The sequence below is a fragment of the Eutrigla gurnardus genome (genome assembly GCF_963514095.1).
Source record: "Eutrigla gurnardus genome assembly, chromosome: 20".
NCBI lineage: Eukaryota > Metazoa > Chordata > Actinopteri > Perciformes > Triglidae > Eutrigla > Eutrigla gurnardus.
In genome coordinates this window covers 2,008,607-2,023,805 of record NC_139931.1, presented here as the reverse complement: position 1 = coordinate 2,023,805, position 15,199 = coordinate 2,008,607, and the positions used below count along the sequence as shown (strand labels likewise).

Below are 15,199 nucleotides of genomic sequence, written 5' to 3'. Positions count from 1 at the left end.
CCTCCTTCCTGCGTGGACATTCACACTTTAATAGTGATAAATAAATAATATACAGTATATATATAGGGATTGTGCTGCCGGTGCCTTTTCAGTCAGCACATGCAGGTTTCGGTCTGGTCCACCGCTGACCTCGGACCAACTCCGTACTTTTCCATTCGGGGGCCAGAATGGCCCTACATGGAGCCGGGAGACCAGATTACAGCGACCGAGTCCTGAATCCCACCCGGCTATTTATAGCCGCCGTGAGTGATGGAGGCTAATCTCTCTCTCTCTCCGGCCGGCCGCCGTCAAGAGGTCATGTTTGGTTTGTTCGGCCCAAGAGTTCAGCTCTGTCAACATTTCCCTCTCTCTCTCCCCCCCCCATCCCCCGCCTCCCCCCCTCCACAGACCGTGAGGATCAGTCTATTCTCTGCACGTGAGTCTAAACAACTTATTCCATCATTATATATATATGTATATATATATACACAATATACACACAATACATGAAAAAAATACAATAATCTTAAAAACAGATACAAAAAGTTCTGTCTCCCCTCCTGTCCCCCCTCCTGTCTCCCCTCCTGTCTCTCCTCCTGTCTCACCTCCTGTCTCCCCTCCTGTCTCACCTCCTGTCTCCCCTCCTGTCTCACCTCCTGTCTCCCCTCCTGTCTCACCTCCTGTCTCACCTCCTGTCTCCCCTCCTGTCTCTCCTCCTGTCTTCCCTCCTGTCCCCCCTCCTGTCTCCCCTCCTATCTTCCCTCCTGTCTCCCCTCCTGTCTCTCCTCCTGTCTCTCCTCCTGTCCCCCCTCCTGTCTCCCCTCCTGTCTCTCCTCCTGTCTCCCCTCCTGTCTCTCCTCCTGTCCCCCCTCCTGTCTCACCTCCTGTCTCCCCTCCTGTCTCACCCAGAGGTGAGTCCGGAGCGGGGAAGACCGAGAACACCAAGAAGGTGATCCAGTATCTGGCCGTGGTCGCCTCCTCACACAAGGGCAAGAAGGAGGCCAACCCCGTGAGTTCAAATACCTGAACATTCTACTGAAGTACAGTAACAAAGTATTTGTACCCACCTCTGCTTAAATGTTGCAGCCGGTGAAGATGGAGCCTTTTCTTCTTCTTCTTTTTTTTTCTCACTTTAAGTTAATTAATGCTATTAATAAGGTTTAGGTCTTCTGAGCGATTCTAACCCGTTTGTGTTCTGTTTGTTCTGCAGCAGCAGCAGCAGTTGGCCTACGTGAGTAGAAAATCTAGTTCTACTCCTCATTTACTGTCACGCTCACGTCTCTGTGTTAATTCCTTTTTATTGTATTAATTCCTTATTAATTAATAATAAGAGAAACATTCACTCATACTGTATCGACAGTTATATTATCTGTTCTTATATAATATAAATAAAAATACTCATATTATATCATCTGTATGTAAATTGTTATCGTACACATAATATTAATAAGAAAAAAATCACTGAAATACTGTGTTGACATTATTAATTATTATATTGTTATTAGATATTTTATTAAATGTGTTATTAGATATAATATAATGTATTAAATATTATGTTTGTATTATTATAATACACACAGTACATTCAGTAATAAAGCAGAAGTATTTGAGAAAATGTACTTACGTATGTGACCTCGTTGTGACCTGCAGGGGGAGCTAGAGAAGCAGCTGCTGCAGGCCAATCCCATCCTGGAGGCTTTCGGCAACGCCAAAACCATCAAGAACGACAACTCCTCGCGATTCGTAAGTTCCTCGTCAGTTCGTGAGTTTGCGTTTTTCTCTCCGTGATTTCCGTCGTCTCGTCCGTCTGCAGGGAAAGTTCATCAAGCTGAACTTTGACGTGACCGGCTACATCGTCGGGGCCAACATCGACACCTGTATCCTCTCCTACACCCTCACAGCACAATACACAGGGCTGGTAGTTTACCACGGCTGGAAGGGGCTGGAAAAGCATAGAAATGCACCTTGAAATGCATGAAAAGTGCTTGAATTTGACTTTGAAAAAGGTGTGGGAACACTGGATGTGACCACGTCTTTAATGTGTTAATGGTCTTAACCCGACGGGGTCAGACCTGCTGGAGAAGTCTCGCTGTATCCGTCAGGGCAACACCGAGAGGGCCTTCCACATCTTCTACTACATGGTGGCCGGGGCCCGCGACAAGCTGAAGGGTGAGCAGCAACATTTAGTGAAGGACTCCAATGAGTTCAGTCCAGTTCACTATATAAAAACGGTGTGTGTGTGTGTGTGTGTGTGTTCAGAGGAGCTGCTGCTGGAGGACTTCAGCTGCTACCGGTTCCTGAGGGCCGGCCACGTGGAGATCCCCGGTCAGGAGGACGACGAGATGTTCGTTGAGACTCTGGAGGCCATGGAGATCATGGGCTTCACCGAGGAGGAGAGGATCGGTACGTTTTCTGATTTATTGTTGCTAAACGTAAACGTCTGGACTTCTAGAGGAAGAGGAGCAGAAGAACAAGATGCTATAGAATTCAAATGTAGCTGGTTATGGTAAAGGCATGGGACAGCTGACCAATCAGAGCAGACTGGGCTTTTTGGGGGAGGGAGGGGCAGGAGGAAATAGAATCAGACCGTGAGGAGGATCTGTAAACGTATTTCCCTCCCCCTCCTCGTCTTCCTCGCTCTGCAGGGATGATGAAGGTCGTGTCCACGGTGCTCCAGCTGGGAAACGTCACGTTTGAGAAGGAGAGGAACAGCGAGCAGGCGACCATGCCCGACAACACCGGTAACCGCTTCTTACCTCAAAACCTGTTACTGTGGATTCATTCATCCTCTCAAACATGTCTGATCTCCTCTGTTCCCATCACACACACACACTCACACACACACACACACACACACACACACAGCGGCCCAGAAGGTGTGTCACCTGCAGGGCATCAACGTCACCGACTTCACCCGCGCCATGCTCACCCCTCGCATCAAGGTGGGCCGGGAGGTGGTGCAGAAGGCCCAGACCAAGCAGCAGGTGCAGTAATGATACCAACATCACTTCCCAGCGTCACCGAGCACATATCCTCTAAACCCTTAGTGTCCACGCAGGCTGACTTTGCGACGGAGGCCCTGGCGAAGGCGATGTACGAGCGTCTGTTCCGATGGATCCTCGCCCGGGTCAACAAGACGCTGGACAAGAGCAAGAGGCAGTCGTCCTCCTTCCTCGGCATCCTGGACATCGCCGGCTTCGAGATATTCGAGGTGAGCTGCTGACCGAAGCTAAACATCTGTCTGTTTCTTTATTGTACGGTTCTCTAACCCCCCCCCCCCCCCCCACGCTGCCTCAGGACAACTCCTTCGAGCAGCTCTGCATCAACTACACCAACGAGCGTCTGCAGCAGCTCTTCAACCACACCATGTTCGTGCTGGAGCAGGAGGAGTACAAGCGCGAGGGCATCGAGTGGAACTTCATCGACTTCGGCCTCGACCTGCAGCCCTGCATCGAGCTGATCGAGAGGCCGGTCGGTGGACCAACACACACACACACACACACACACACACCTCCCACTGTAGTAAACCAGCCGATGTGAGATCCAGTGAATTCATCTTGGTGAAATCCAGCGAGCAGCTCTGGTCTGGTGATTTAAACATTGAATGAAAACTGGTATTAGCAGGAAAATTGTATTAGCTGTCTTCTGTGATATTTAGTTTGTTAGTGATTTCATTCACTTAACTTATCAAATAGACACATTTTGATAAATTCAGTTCATTGTTTAGCCATTAAAATACAATATTTAATAACCTGAAGAGATCCCAGGTTTGCATTAGCATGAAGCTGATCCCGAACCCCGATCCCGTCCTGCAGAACAACCCCCCCGGCATCCTGGCCCTGCTGGACGAGGAGTGCTGGTTCCCCAAAGCCACCGACGTCTCCTTCGTGGACAAGCTGCTGAACACCCACGCCAGCCACGTGAAGTTCTCCAAACCCAAACAGCACAAAGACAAGCTGATGTTCGCCGTGATGCACTACGCCGGCAAGGTGAGCATCGCCGAAGGCTTCGGGACTACAACTCCCACCTCGTGACTCCAGCAGACACTAGAAATGTGGATGAATCCACACCAACGCCACTGTGACCACCATCAACACGGCTTGCGTTTCCTTCCCCAGGTGGACTACAACGCGGCCAGCTGGTTGACGAAGAACATGGATCCTCTGAACGACAACGTGACCACGCTGCTCAACAACTCGTCCAGCAACTTCATCCAGGATCTGTGGAAAGACGGTCAGTCCTCGGAGACGTGTCCTCACGTTATCGCCTCCTCTTCGTCACGGTAAAATCACATGTAACGGTCCGTCTCCCGTGTCTGCCAGCGGATCGAGTGGTGGGTCTGGAGACCATGACCAAGATGTCGGAGAGCTCGGCGCCCCCCAAATCCAAGAAGGGCATGTTCCGCACCGTCGGCCAGCTGTACAAGGAGTCGCTGGGCAAGCTGATGACCACGCTGCACAACACGCAGCCCAACTTCGTCCGCTGCATCATCCCCAACCACGAGAAGAGGGTACGACTGGCTAGTTAGCTTAGTAGCATGCTGATTTCTTGCTACACTTACAGCACATTTTTTAAAAAACTGCTGGGCTTGGACTACATTACTTTAACATGTAGCCAGACTTCACTGCTTTTAACCTCCCGCTCATAATGGCCCTTTAATTGCTAATGCTAATAGCTAATGCTAATAGCTAGCATGCAGGCTATTGCTATTAGATAAGTGCTGTAAAGGTCTGTGTTTAAATGATTAAACATTTGTGAATTTGAGTTAACTTGCATGTCTGGAATATTTGTATGCTATTATTATGCTAATCATTAGCATTAGCAATTAGCATAAACTACTAGCATTAGACTGTAAATAAGAAGTGGATGTGACACGTTGATCAGTGCATGAAAACAACATAATATATAAAAATGTATCTGGAACAAATGAATTGATGAATGAACTTATTGATCGGCCGCTGCAGGCCGGGAAGATGGACTCGAACCTGGTCCTGGAGCAGCTCCGGTGTAACGGCGTGCTGGAGGGCATCCGGATCTGCAGGCAGGGCTTCCCGAACCGCATCGTGTTCCAGGAGTTCAGACAGAGGTGAGGAAAACCCCGCTGAGACCACGTTGTAGTTCCTCACTGTGACCACTGGAGGGCAGACACAACCGTACAAACTTTCAAAATAAAACGACCAAAACCATCAATCACCAATTAAAATGTTAGTTTGGTGTTTATAATAATGAAAGCATCAGTTCACCAGTATTTTTCTGTTTTAATTGAATTCAATATGAATCATATTCATGGAGCTTCAGTGACATTATTTTTTCTTGGTAGATATGAGATTCTGGCCGCCAACGCCATCCCGAAGGGCTTCATGGACGGGAAGCAGGCGTGCTGTCTGATGGTGAGCCGGAACTGACTTTTCACTATATTCTAATCAAATATTATTATTATTATTATTATTATTATTATTATTAATCTAATAACATACTTATATAATAAAATATCATTGTTATTATAATAAAATAATAAATGTAAATAAAATATTATTAATAAAAATAAAATAAACTGTTACTGATAAAATAAAATCATCTTGATATAATAAAATATTAATATGTTAAATATGTACAATATAAAAGATCAATATAATGAACCCCCCCCCCCCCCCTCCTGCAGGTGAAACACCTGGACCTGGACCCGAACCTGTTCCGCATCGGTCAGAGTAAGATGTTCTTCAGGACCGGGGTTCTGGCTCAGCTGGAGGAGGAGCGAGACCTCAAACTGACCGTGGTCATCATCTCCTTCCAGGCTCAAGCCAGAGGCTTCCTGGCCCGCAAGTAAGACCAGCACTCAGACTGGACCCTGATACTAGTACACCTTTAAGGTACTTGCTCCGCTACACCTCAGAGGAAAGTATTGTTGTATTTAGTAACTCCAGATTAATTATACAAAATATAGTCACATATTAGATTAGAGTATTTCTACACTGTAGTATTACTACCTGTGCTGAGGTACTAGGTCTGAGTACTAGGTCTGAGTACTTCTTCCACCTCCTTTCAGGGCTTTCAGTAAACGTCAGCAGCAGCTCACCGCCATGAAGGTGATCCAGAGGAACTGTGCCTGTTACCTCAAACTCAGGAACTGGCAGTGGTGGAGGCTGTTCACCAAGGTCTCACACACACACACACACACACACACACACACACACACACACACACACACACTGAACCTGAATGTCCTGGCCCCCGTACACAGATGAAGTCTTCTCCCCGTGTGTTAAACAGGTGAAGCCGCTGCTGCAGGTCACCAGACAGGAAGAGGAGATGGGTCAGAAAGACGAGGAGCTTCGGGCGGCGAAGGAGGTGGCGGTCAAGTCGGAGGCGGAGCTTAAGGACATCACCCAGAAACACACGCAGGTAAAGAAAAGCAGCTTCTCGTCTGGTTTGTCTTTTTTAAATGTGAAACGTTGGGAGAGTGACAGGAGTCCGGTCTGCAGCTGATCGAGGAGCGGGCCGTCCTGGAGACGAAGCTCCACGCCGAGACGGAGCTGTACGCCGAGGCGGAGGAGACGAGGGTCCGTCTGGAGGCCAAGAAGCAGGAGCTGGAGGAGGTGCTGCACGAGATGGAGGCCCGGCTGGAGGAGGAGGAGGACCGCAGCAACAGCCTGCAGCAGGAGAGGAAGGACATGGAGCAGCAGCTGCAGGTGGGAGGCATCATCATCATCATATATAATTATTAACACTTCATCACTTATTGATTTGTAACAAACAAGGCTAAAAATCAAAACATATTATATATATATTATATTATATTATATAATAATAACTATGCTGGTTTGTCACTGTATTTGTAAGAATGTGTAATATAATATTTTTATTGTCTGCTGCAGCTGATGGAGGCTCACATCGCCGAGGAGGAAGACGCCCATCAGAAGCTGCAGCTGGAGAAAGTCTCTGTGGAGGGAAAAGTCAAGAAGCTGGAGGAGGACGTTCTGATGGTGGAGGACCAGAACAACAAACTGCAGAAGGTAGTTCCTAACACACACACACACACACACGCACACACACACACACACACACACACACACACACACGCACGCACACACACACACACACACACACACACACGCACACACACACACACACACACACACACACACACACGCACGCACACACACACACACACGCACACACACACACACACACATACACACACACATATACACACACACACACACACACACACACACACGCACGCACACACACACACACACGCACACACACACACACACACACACACACACACACACACACACACACACACACACATACACACACGCACACACACACACACACGCACACACACACACACACACACACACACAGTGTACTGGAGTGCTGTGGTGTCTTTGCAGGAGCGGAAGCTTCTGGAGGAGAGGATGGCCGACCTGAACTCCAACCTGGCCGAGGAGGAGGAGAAGTCCAAGAATCTGAGCAAACTCAAAGCCAAACACGAGTCCATGATCTCTGAGCTGGAGAGTCAGTCACACTCCTCTTTTATATTTATATATATATATGTATTATATTGTATATTATACACATTAAATATAAGACATTTATTTATAAAGAAACACAAATCGAGGCTTTGACCTCCTTTATGATATTAAAAAGTATGAAGTATAATGAATGAATGAATATGAGATTTATCCTATAAAATCAACACGGGAGAAGTTTCAGTTGGTTGCATTCTGTAAACTCACCACCAGATGGTGCCAAATCCTAAACACTGCACCTTTTAAATCCACCACTTTTTGATTCACAGGACTTGTTTTTAACGAGTTGAATGGTTTGATTGATCGGTCTTCTCTCTCGTGCAGTACGTATGAAGAAGGAGGAGAAGGGTCGTCAGGACGTGGAGAAGGCCAAGAGGAAGGTGGAGGCGGAGCTGGCCGACCTCCAGGATCAGCACGCCGACCTGCAGGCCCAGCTGGCCGAGCTGCGAGCCCAGCTGGCCGCCAAGGAGGAGGAGCTTCAGGCCACGCAGGCCCGGTAACACCTCATCGTAATGTTTCCCCTCATACACGAGACGTGAAGATGTCAGAAACCATATCCTAAACCTTTTGTGCCCCCCAGCCTGGAGGAGGAGTGCAACCAGCGCAGCGCGGCGGTGAAGCGGGTTCGGGAGCTGGAGGTTCTGTTCTCGGAGCTGCAGGAGGACCTGGAGGCCGAGCGGGCGGCGAGGGGGAAGGTGGAGGCGGCCCGGCGGGATCTCGGAGACGAGCTGAACGCTCTCCGCACCGAGCTGGAGGACAGTCTGGACTCCACCGCCGCCCAGCAGGAGCTCCGGTCTGTACCCCCCAACGTGTCCTACGTAGTCCACCTCTGATTGGTCCACATGTTCTAATCAGGGGCCTTCGGTTACGTCTAGTCGCATCTTTGCATTGAGCAGTAAATAATGGTGTCATCTGCATAAAGGTGCATGTATTTAAACCAGACCTCTTAGCTGCTTAACGTCATGGTGATATCATGGTGATGTCATGGTGATATCATGGTGATGTCATGGTGATGTCATGTGTGTGCGTCTGACAGGGCGAAGCGTGAGCAGGAAGTGGCCGTGCTGAAGAAAAACATGGAGGACGAGGGGCGGAGCCACGAGGTCCAAGTCCAGGACCTGAGACAGAAACACAGCCAGGCGGTGGAGGAGCTCAACGAGCAGCTGGAGCAGGCCAAGAGGGTACAACACCCCCAACAACGCACTTAATAACAAACATAAAACTGACTTAGGAATGAATTTAAAGCAGCAGATACAGAAATACTTTTTTTGTTTTACACCATTGAATGACGTTCATCCAGGTGAGAGCTGGTCTGGAGAAGACCAAGCAGTCTCTGGAGAAGGAGTCGGCGGACCTGAACGCCGACCTGCGATCCCTCGCCACCGCCAAACAGGACGTGGAGCACAAGAAGAAGAAGGTGGAGGGTCAGCTGAACGACCTGCACTCACGCTTCAACGAGAGCGAGCGGCAGAGGACCGAGCTCGGGGAGCGGGTCGCCAAGACGACCGTGGGTCACAAACATACGGAAACAGCAGAAAAATATAACGATACAGCTTTCGGGGACAACCAGGACCCGGATGACTGAGAACCCTCACAGACCTCATGTCCCCCTTTTCTTCTGTCTCTTCCTGTACTTCTCGTCGCCGCCACTAGATGGAGCTGGACAGCGTGACGAGTCTGCTGAACGAGGCGGAGGGAAAGAACATCAAGCTGAGCAAAGACGTCTCCAGTCTGTCCTCCCAGCTCCAGGATGCACAGGTGAGGGACGCCCAACACACACACACACACACACACACACACACACACACACACACACACATATACATATAGATATAGGCATGCTAACATGTTAATTAGCACCAAACCCAGGTACGACTGAGGCTGATGGAGAATGTCAGAAGTTACATAATGATGAAACGGTTACATTTGACCTGGTGGTGGTGCTAGATGAAAGGTCAAGGGGTCAAAGGGATTTCCTCTGGGGACTATGAATGCATTCTTGAATTTCCCTCAATAAAATATCCATCCATCCATCCATCTGTCTACTGAACTGCAAGAATCGCCAAAGTTGTGAGGGTGCATCTTCTGGAAACCATGAACGTGGCTGCAAGATTTGGTGCCGATGAAAACACGTTTGGAATATCTGTTATTTGATATTTCAGTCTGAACCACAAATGTGAACCTCGTGGCAGTGCAGGAAAAAGTCAGAGGGGTTCCACTTCTGGGGACCATGAATGTCAGCACAGAATGTCTGAAATTGTGGTCGACTGACTCCTTTCTCCTCCAGGAGCTGCTGTCGGAGGAAACCCGCCAGAAGCTGAATGTGTCGGGACGCCTGCGTCAGGCGGAGGAGGACCGGAGCTCCCTGATGGAGCAGCTGGAGGAGGAGACGGAGGCCAAGCGGGCCGTGGAGCGGCAGGTCTCCAGCCTCGGCATGCAGGTCGGTAACCATCAGGACGGACGTGAAGGTCACGAGACCAGAACCAGAGAAGATTAAAACCTCCTCCCCCGTTTCAGCTGTCCGACTACAAGAAGAAGCTGGAGGAGGTGGCGGCGGCGGCCGAGATGATGGAGGAGGGGAAGAAGCGTCTGCAGCGCGAGCTGGAGGCGGCCGGCGGCGAGTACGAGGAGAAGGCGGCGGCCTACGACAAGCTGGAGAAGAGCCGCGGCCGCATGCAGCAGGAGCTGGAGGACGTCCTCATGGACCTGGACGGCCAGCGGCAGCTCGTCTCCAGCCTGGAGAAGAAGCAGAGGAAGTTCGATCAGGTCAGGATCCTCCTCGCTTCGTTTTTTGATCTTGATTTTATTTTTTTTTGCTTTGTTTTGTAATAATAATAATACTAATAAAAGACGTTTCCTGTCCACCCTCCCTAGATGCTGGCGGAGGAGCGCTGCGTGTCGGCGAAGTTCGCCGAGGAGCGGGATCGGGCGGAGGCGGAGTCCAGGGAGAAGGAGACTCGGGTGCTGGCTCTGGCCCGAGCCCTGGATGAGAACCAAGACTGTATGGAGGAGGCGGACAAGACCATCAAAGTCCTCCGGGCCGAGATGGAGGACCTCATCAGCTCCAAGGACGACGTGGGGAGGAACGTCCACGACCTGGACAAGGCCAAGCGCGGCCTGGAGGCCATGGTGGACGAGATGCGGACGCAGATGGACGAGCTGGAGGACGAGCTGCAGGTCGCCGAGGACGCCAAGCTGCGCCTGGAGGTCAACAGTCAGGCGCTCAGGGCTCAGCACGAGAGGGAGCTGCACGGCCGCGACGAGATGGCCGAGGAGAAGAGGAAGCAGCTCCTCAAGCAGGTGGAGTACGACCCCGGGGAACGGCGTTTCCTGTTTCCCTCGTTGCTTCATGATGAAGCGTGAAAACAAAGTGGGCGTGTCTCTCTCTCTGACAGGTGCGTGAGCTGGAGGCGGAGCTGGAGGAGGAGAGGAGGCAGCGAGGTCAGACGATGGGCAGCAAGAAGAAGCTGGAGGGGGATCTGAGGGACATGGAGGACCAGCTGGAGGCCAACAGCAGGGGGCGCGACGAGGCCGTCAAGCAGCTCCGCAAGATCCAGGTCAGATCCGGAGCTGGACTCATATGTTGATACCAATAGCTTCCTGAATCAGATCTACCTAAAACCCCTCCTCACAGGGCCAGGCCAAGGACCTCCAGAGGGACCTGGAGGACTCGCGTGCAGCCCAGAAGGAGGTCCTCGCCGCCGCCAGGGAGTCTGAGCGCAGAACCAGGACCGTGGAGGCCGAAGTCGTCCAGCTGCACGAGGTGACCTGTCTTCTAACGCTGCAGTTTCAAAATAAAAGCTTGTTGATTCCAGGCGGCAACTTACAGTTCTGAAAAGTGTCTTAAAGCTGCATTCTCTCTGCTGGCCACCAGGGGGCGCCTCCTCTCTGATCTGTGTCCGTGAGTGATTACATGGTGTTAACTTGTGTTCCAGATGTTGGCAGCAGCTGAGCGAGCTCGTAAGCAGGCGGAGGCAGAGAGGGACGAGCTGACGGAGGAGTTGGCCAGTAACTCGTCAGGGAAGTAGGTTCTTCTGTTTTATTTGATCTGAAGACTCTGAAACAAAAGGAGCTTCACTTATAAAACAAGTCTTCATCAGAGAGGAGATGTGGGACGACGAACGTTGACTGAAAATTTAATGGAAATTCAGCAAATAGTTGTGATATTTTCAGAAGCCCGGTGAAGAAGAAAAAAATCTGGTGGATAATTTCTGAGTCTGATTAATTGTTTTCTTTCCTTTACTTTAAGTTACTTTTGTTGTTGTTGTGTAATACTGAATTCTCCCACAAGGGGGCAGACGTGCTCCACTACATGTTCTAAATGGAACTAAATTGATTATTTTGTTCTTTCAGGTGAGTTTTAATTCTTCCATGCACTCAAATAGAGCAAGTTATGTCATTTAAATTAAATTCTAAAGGCAGAGAAAACAATTTAGATCATTTTTCTTCTGTAAATATGAGGTTTGTTCCCAAATGTAAAAAGATTAAATCAGTTGCCACAGTCATCACATTGTATAATTTGCAAGGAACAAGTTTTGTGATGTTAACAGAAATGAGTCATTCCAGTGTTTCTGTATGTTGCTGTAAGTGGAGGAGCTTCTCCTCTTTTCTCCGTCATGTTCAGGTCGCTGCTGTCTGATGAAAAGCGCCGTCTGGACACGAAGCTGGTCCAGCTGGAGGAGGAGCTGGAGGAGGAGCAGGCCAACATGGAGAGCCTCAACGACCGGCTGAGGAAGAGCCAGCAGCTGGTAGGTCCCGGGGTTCTCCCACTAGACCACGTCGTGGGGGTTTCTAGGACCCGTCTGAGCCGTGTCCCCGTGTCCCCCTGTCCCGTTGTCTAGGTGGATCAGCTGGGTGCAGATCTGGCGGCGGAGAAGTCCTCCTCCCAGACCCGGGAGGGATCCAGGCTGCAGCTGGAGAGACACAACCGAGACCTGAAGGCCAAGCTGCAGGACCTGGAGGGCCAGGGCCGCTCCAGGCTCAAGTCCTCCATCGCCGCCCTGGAGGCCAAACTCAGGGAGGCGGAGGAGCAGCTGGAGATGGAGAGCAGGTACTGGTGCATGCTGGGAAACAGTTATTACACAGATCTGGAGCTGCATGTAATTTAATATAAGAAGTATCAAGAGGCTGCGATTCTCCTAGAGGTCACTAGAGGTCACTACAGCTCATCTTACACACTAAGGCTTTATCGCTACAATGAAACGGTTACCATGGTGACCAACATCCTCACATATGAATGAAACTGGGTTCGTTGGATCCACCAGAGTCCTGGCTTTCCAGTCAGTCCCACTTTGTGTAATTCAAGACGGTTTGTGGAGCCGAGAATGCATGAAAACTAAAAAGAGACATAAAAAAAGAAATTCAACTTTTTATTTCCAACATGTCTAAACAGTTTTATCTTTATGTCTTTGTATGATTTAAATGTCTGATTTTATTCGCCTCGTTTCTTCTGTGAACATGAAGCGTATTATTAACGGTATTTATTATTAACGTTATTATCGTGGCGTGCAGAGAGCGCCAGGCCAACGCCAAGACTCTGCGTCAGAAGGAGAAGAAGGTGAAGGAGCTGAGCCTCCAGATGGAGGACGAGATGAAGCAGACGCAGCAGTACAAAGACCAGGTAGCTGTGAGGTCACGGCGAGGAGGGCGGCGGCGGCGGCGTGAATGAACGCTCACGTTCCTGTTCCCTGTCTGCAGGCGGAGAAGGGCAACGTCAGGGTGAAGCAGCTGAAGCACCAGCTGGAGGAGGCGGAGGAGGAGGCCCAGCGTGTGGCGGCAGCCCGCAGGAAGCTGCAGCGGGAGCTGGAGGAGGCGACGGAGGCCAACGACGCTCTCAGCAGAGACGTCTCCTCACTCCGGAGCAAACTGAGGTACCGACTCACCTCGCCGTCTGGTGGGGGCTTCTTATTTTTTATTTAAATTGTGTGTATATATATCTATCTATATATATATCTATCTATATATATATTAGTTTCAAATCAGTGATTTCTTCATTTTAGTCAACAGATGATCCATCTGCAACTATTTTAATAATAATTACAATATTTCTGATCGCAGCTCCTCAAATGTATAAGTTTCTAACTGAGTTTTTGGATCTAAAGGGATCCGATCAGACTCTCCTTTCAGCGTTTTTCACATTTTACAGACTAATCCTCGATGAAAGAAGACGATATATCTGAATAAATCCTGCTGTACCGATTGTTTATGGGAAATATTACAAATCAAAATTACATTTGTGTAATTTTTAAAAATATTATTCAGACCTAAAATAAAATGTATTATTGTTATTATTATTATTATCATCCTATAGCGATTTGTATTGTATTATTATATTGTATTATATTGTGATATTTACAGGAATTATGAGAAAGCAGACTCACATAATGTTACTGTTATTTTCATAATTATATTTAGACACATATTTGTATCTTCATAATAAATTCTGATAAAGTAGTTTCTTGAAGAAATGAACAGGTAAAGTGAGTTTTAGTTCTAAGAGTTTTCAGCAGATTTTGGTCGTTGCCGTGGCGATCTCGCTGATGATCGTGACACGAAATCACTTTGAGAAAAAGAACCGTGAAGGTGATTTTTAAGTTTCCTCTTCCTCCTTTCACGTCCTGTTTCCTGTCCTCAGACACATCTGATCTGCTTCCTGTCCCTCAAAGCCTCCTGGGAAATATTCTCCTCTTCCTCAGCGGGCTTTTTTGAACTTCCTCTTCCTCGTCGCTTCAGTTTGCACCTGCTGAAAGATTTCAGGGGCTTCAGCTGCTTTGCAACTATCCTTCATCTCCTCCTGACCCTCCTCTTCCTCCTCTCTCTCTTCCTCCTGATGTGTTCGGTGTTCCCAGGCGTGGCGGCGGCGGCGGCGAGGCGATGTTCAGCAGCCCGAGTCCTCGCAGCAGCAGCGGCGGCGGCATGAGGAGCTCGGGGCTGGGAGGGAGCATCAGCCGGAGGAGCGCCGTCCAGGAGAACTCAGTGGACCTGCAGGAGGAGGAGCCTCCGTCCCGGTCCCCGTCTCCCCCCCTGGACCCCCGCGGGGAGGGCTTCTCCTCCTCCTCCTCCCCCGAGTAGACGGGAGTCGCCCATGGCAACCGTCGTAGTTAAACACAGAATCATGTTTGTTTTTTTAAATGAGGGGTTCATTGATTTTCATTTTAAAATACAAAACATATCAAATTAAAATATGTTTTTAATTTTTATGGTGATTAAGAGGATCAGCAAAGTTATTTTTAAAAAATTGGTTGAACACTTATTTTCAATATTTATGGATTTATATTGCATGTAATTTATGCAAAATTTAATATATTTAGTTGTATTTATATTCCAGATAGTTTTAAAAGAATCCCATTATATCAAATCAGTTTTCGTGGATTCAGTTTGTGTTTTAAATTTAAATAATTACCAAAAAATAGACTTTGCTACACATTTGGCAGAAGTGTAAAATACACTTTGTATGAAAATTTTAAATATTGGAAATACAAATCAACATATTGTTATTAAAAACATTTTACATTTTTGATTCACGTTGTAAAAAAGAAAAAAAGAAACGTGTTGAAAATAAATTTGAATCAGATTTAATTTAGAAAGAATTTGGAAACTGATGTAAAGCTATATTTGTAACCCAATCTGTTGTTTAAACACAATTAGAACATATTAACTATTATATTAAACTGCTTCTCAAT

General features: G+C 48.4%; 1 protein-coding gene across 1 annotated transcript in view; it reads left to right on the top strand.

Moving 5' to 3' along the window:
- LOC311030419 (myosin-14-like) overlaps positions 1-15,148 on the top strand; it is a 22,701-nt gene extending 7,553 nt beyond the window's left edge. Inside the window, exons 5-42 of the mRNA XM_084036157.1 lie at positions 388-415; positions 889-988; positions 1,190-1,210; positions 1,630-1,722; positions 1,793-1,856; positions 2,050-2,148; positions 2,239-2,382; positions 2,625-2,720; positions 2,845-2,963; positions 3,038-3,190; positions 3,277-3,450; positions 3,795-3,968; positions 4,098-4,212; positions 4,302-4,489; positions 4,944-5,065; positions 5,300-5,369; positions 5,642-5,802; positions 6,026-6,134; positions 6,250-6,381; positions 6,462-6,668; positions 6,855-6,992; positions 7,380-7,503; positions 7,842-8,013; positions 8,098-8,310; positions 8,554-8,698; positions 8,818-9,024; positions 9,171-9,275; positions 9,805-9,957; positions 10,035-10,283; positions 10,392-10,817; positions 10,913-11,074; positions 11,152-11,280; positions 11,453-11,541; positions 12,142-12,265; positions 12,359-12,567; positions 13,029-13,137; positions 13,215-13,387; positions 14,366-15,148. Of these exons, the coding sequence (XP_083892283.1) occupies positions 388-415; positions 889-988; positions 1,190-1,210; positions 1,630-1,722; positions 1,793-1,856; positions 2,050-2,148; positions 2,239-2,382; positions 2,625-2,720; positions 2,845-2,963; positions 3,038-3,190; positions 3,277-3,450; positions 3,795-3,968; positions 4,098-4,212; positions 4,302-4,489; positions 4,944-5,065; positions 5,300-5,369; positions 5,642-5,802; positions 6,026-6,134; positions 6,250-6,381; positions 6,462-6,668; positions 6,855-6,992; positions 7,380-7,503; positions 7,842-8,013; positions 8,098-8,310; positions 8,554-8,698; positions 8,818-9,024; positions 9,171-9,275; positions 9,805-9,957; positions 10,035-10,283; positions 10,392-10,817; positions 10,913-11,074; positions 11,152-11,280; positions 11,453-11,541; positions 12,142-12,265; positions 12,359-12,567; positions 13,029-13,137; positions 13,215-13,387; positions 14,366-14,588 (5,519 nt within the window). The 3' untranslated portion in view covers positions 14,589-15,148. The remainder of the gene's footprint in view (positions 1-387; positions 416-888; positions 989-1,189; positions 1,211-1,629; positions 1,723-1,792; positions 1,857-2,049; positions 2,149-2,238; positions 2,383-2,624; positions 2,721-2,844; positions 2,964-3,037; positions 3,191-3,276; positions 3,451-3,794; positions 3,969-4,097; positions 4,213-4,301; positions 4,490-4,943; positions 5,066-5,299; positions 5,370-5,641; positions 5,803-6,025; positions 6,135-6,249; positions 6,382-6,461; positions 6,669-6,854; positions 6,993-7,379; positions 7,504-7,841; positions 8,014-8,097; positions 8,311-8,553; positions 8,699-8,817; positions 9,025-9,170; positions 9,276-9,804; positions 9,958-10,034; positions 10,284-10,391; positions 10,818-10,912; positions 11,075-11,151; positions 11,281-11,452; positions 11,542-12,141; positions 12,266-12,358; positions 12,568-13,028; positions 13,138-13,214; positions 13,388-14,365) is intronic.
- Positions 15,149-15,199: the final 51 nt, after the last annotated feature.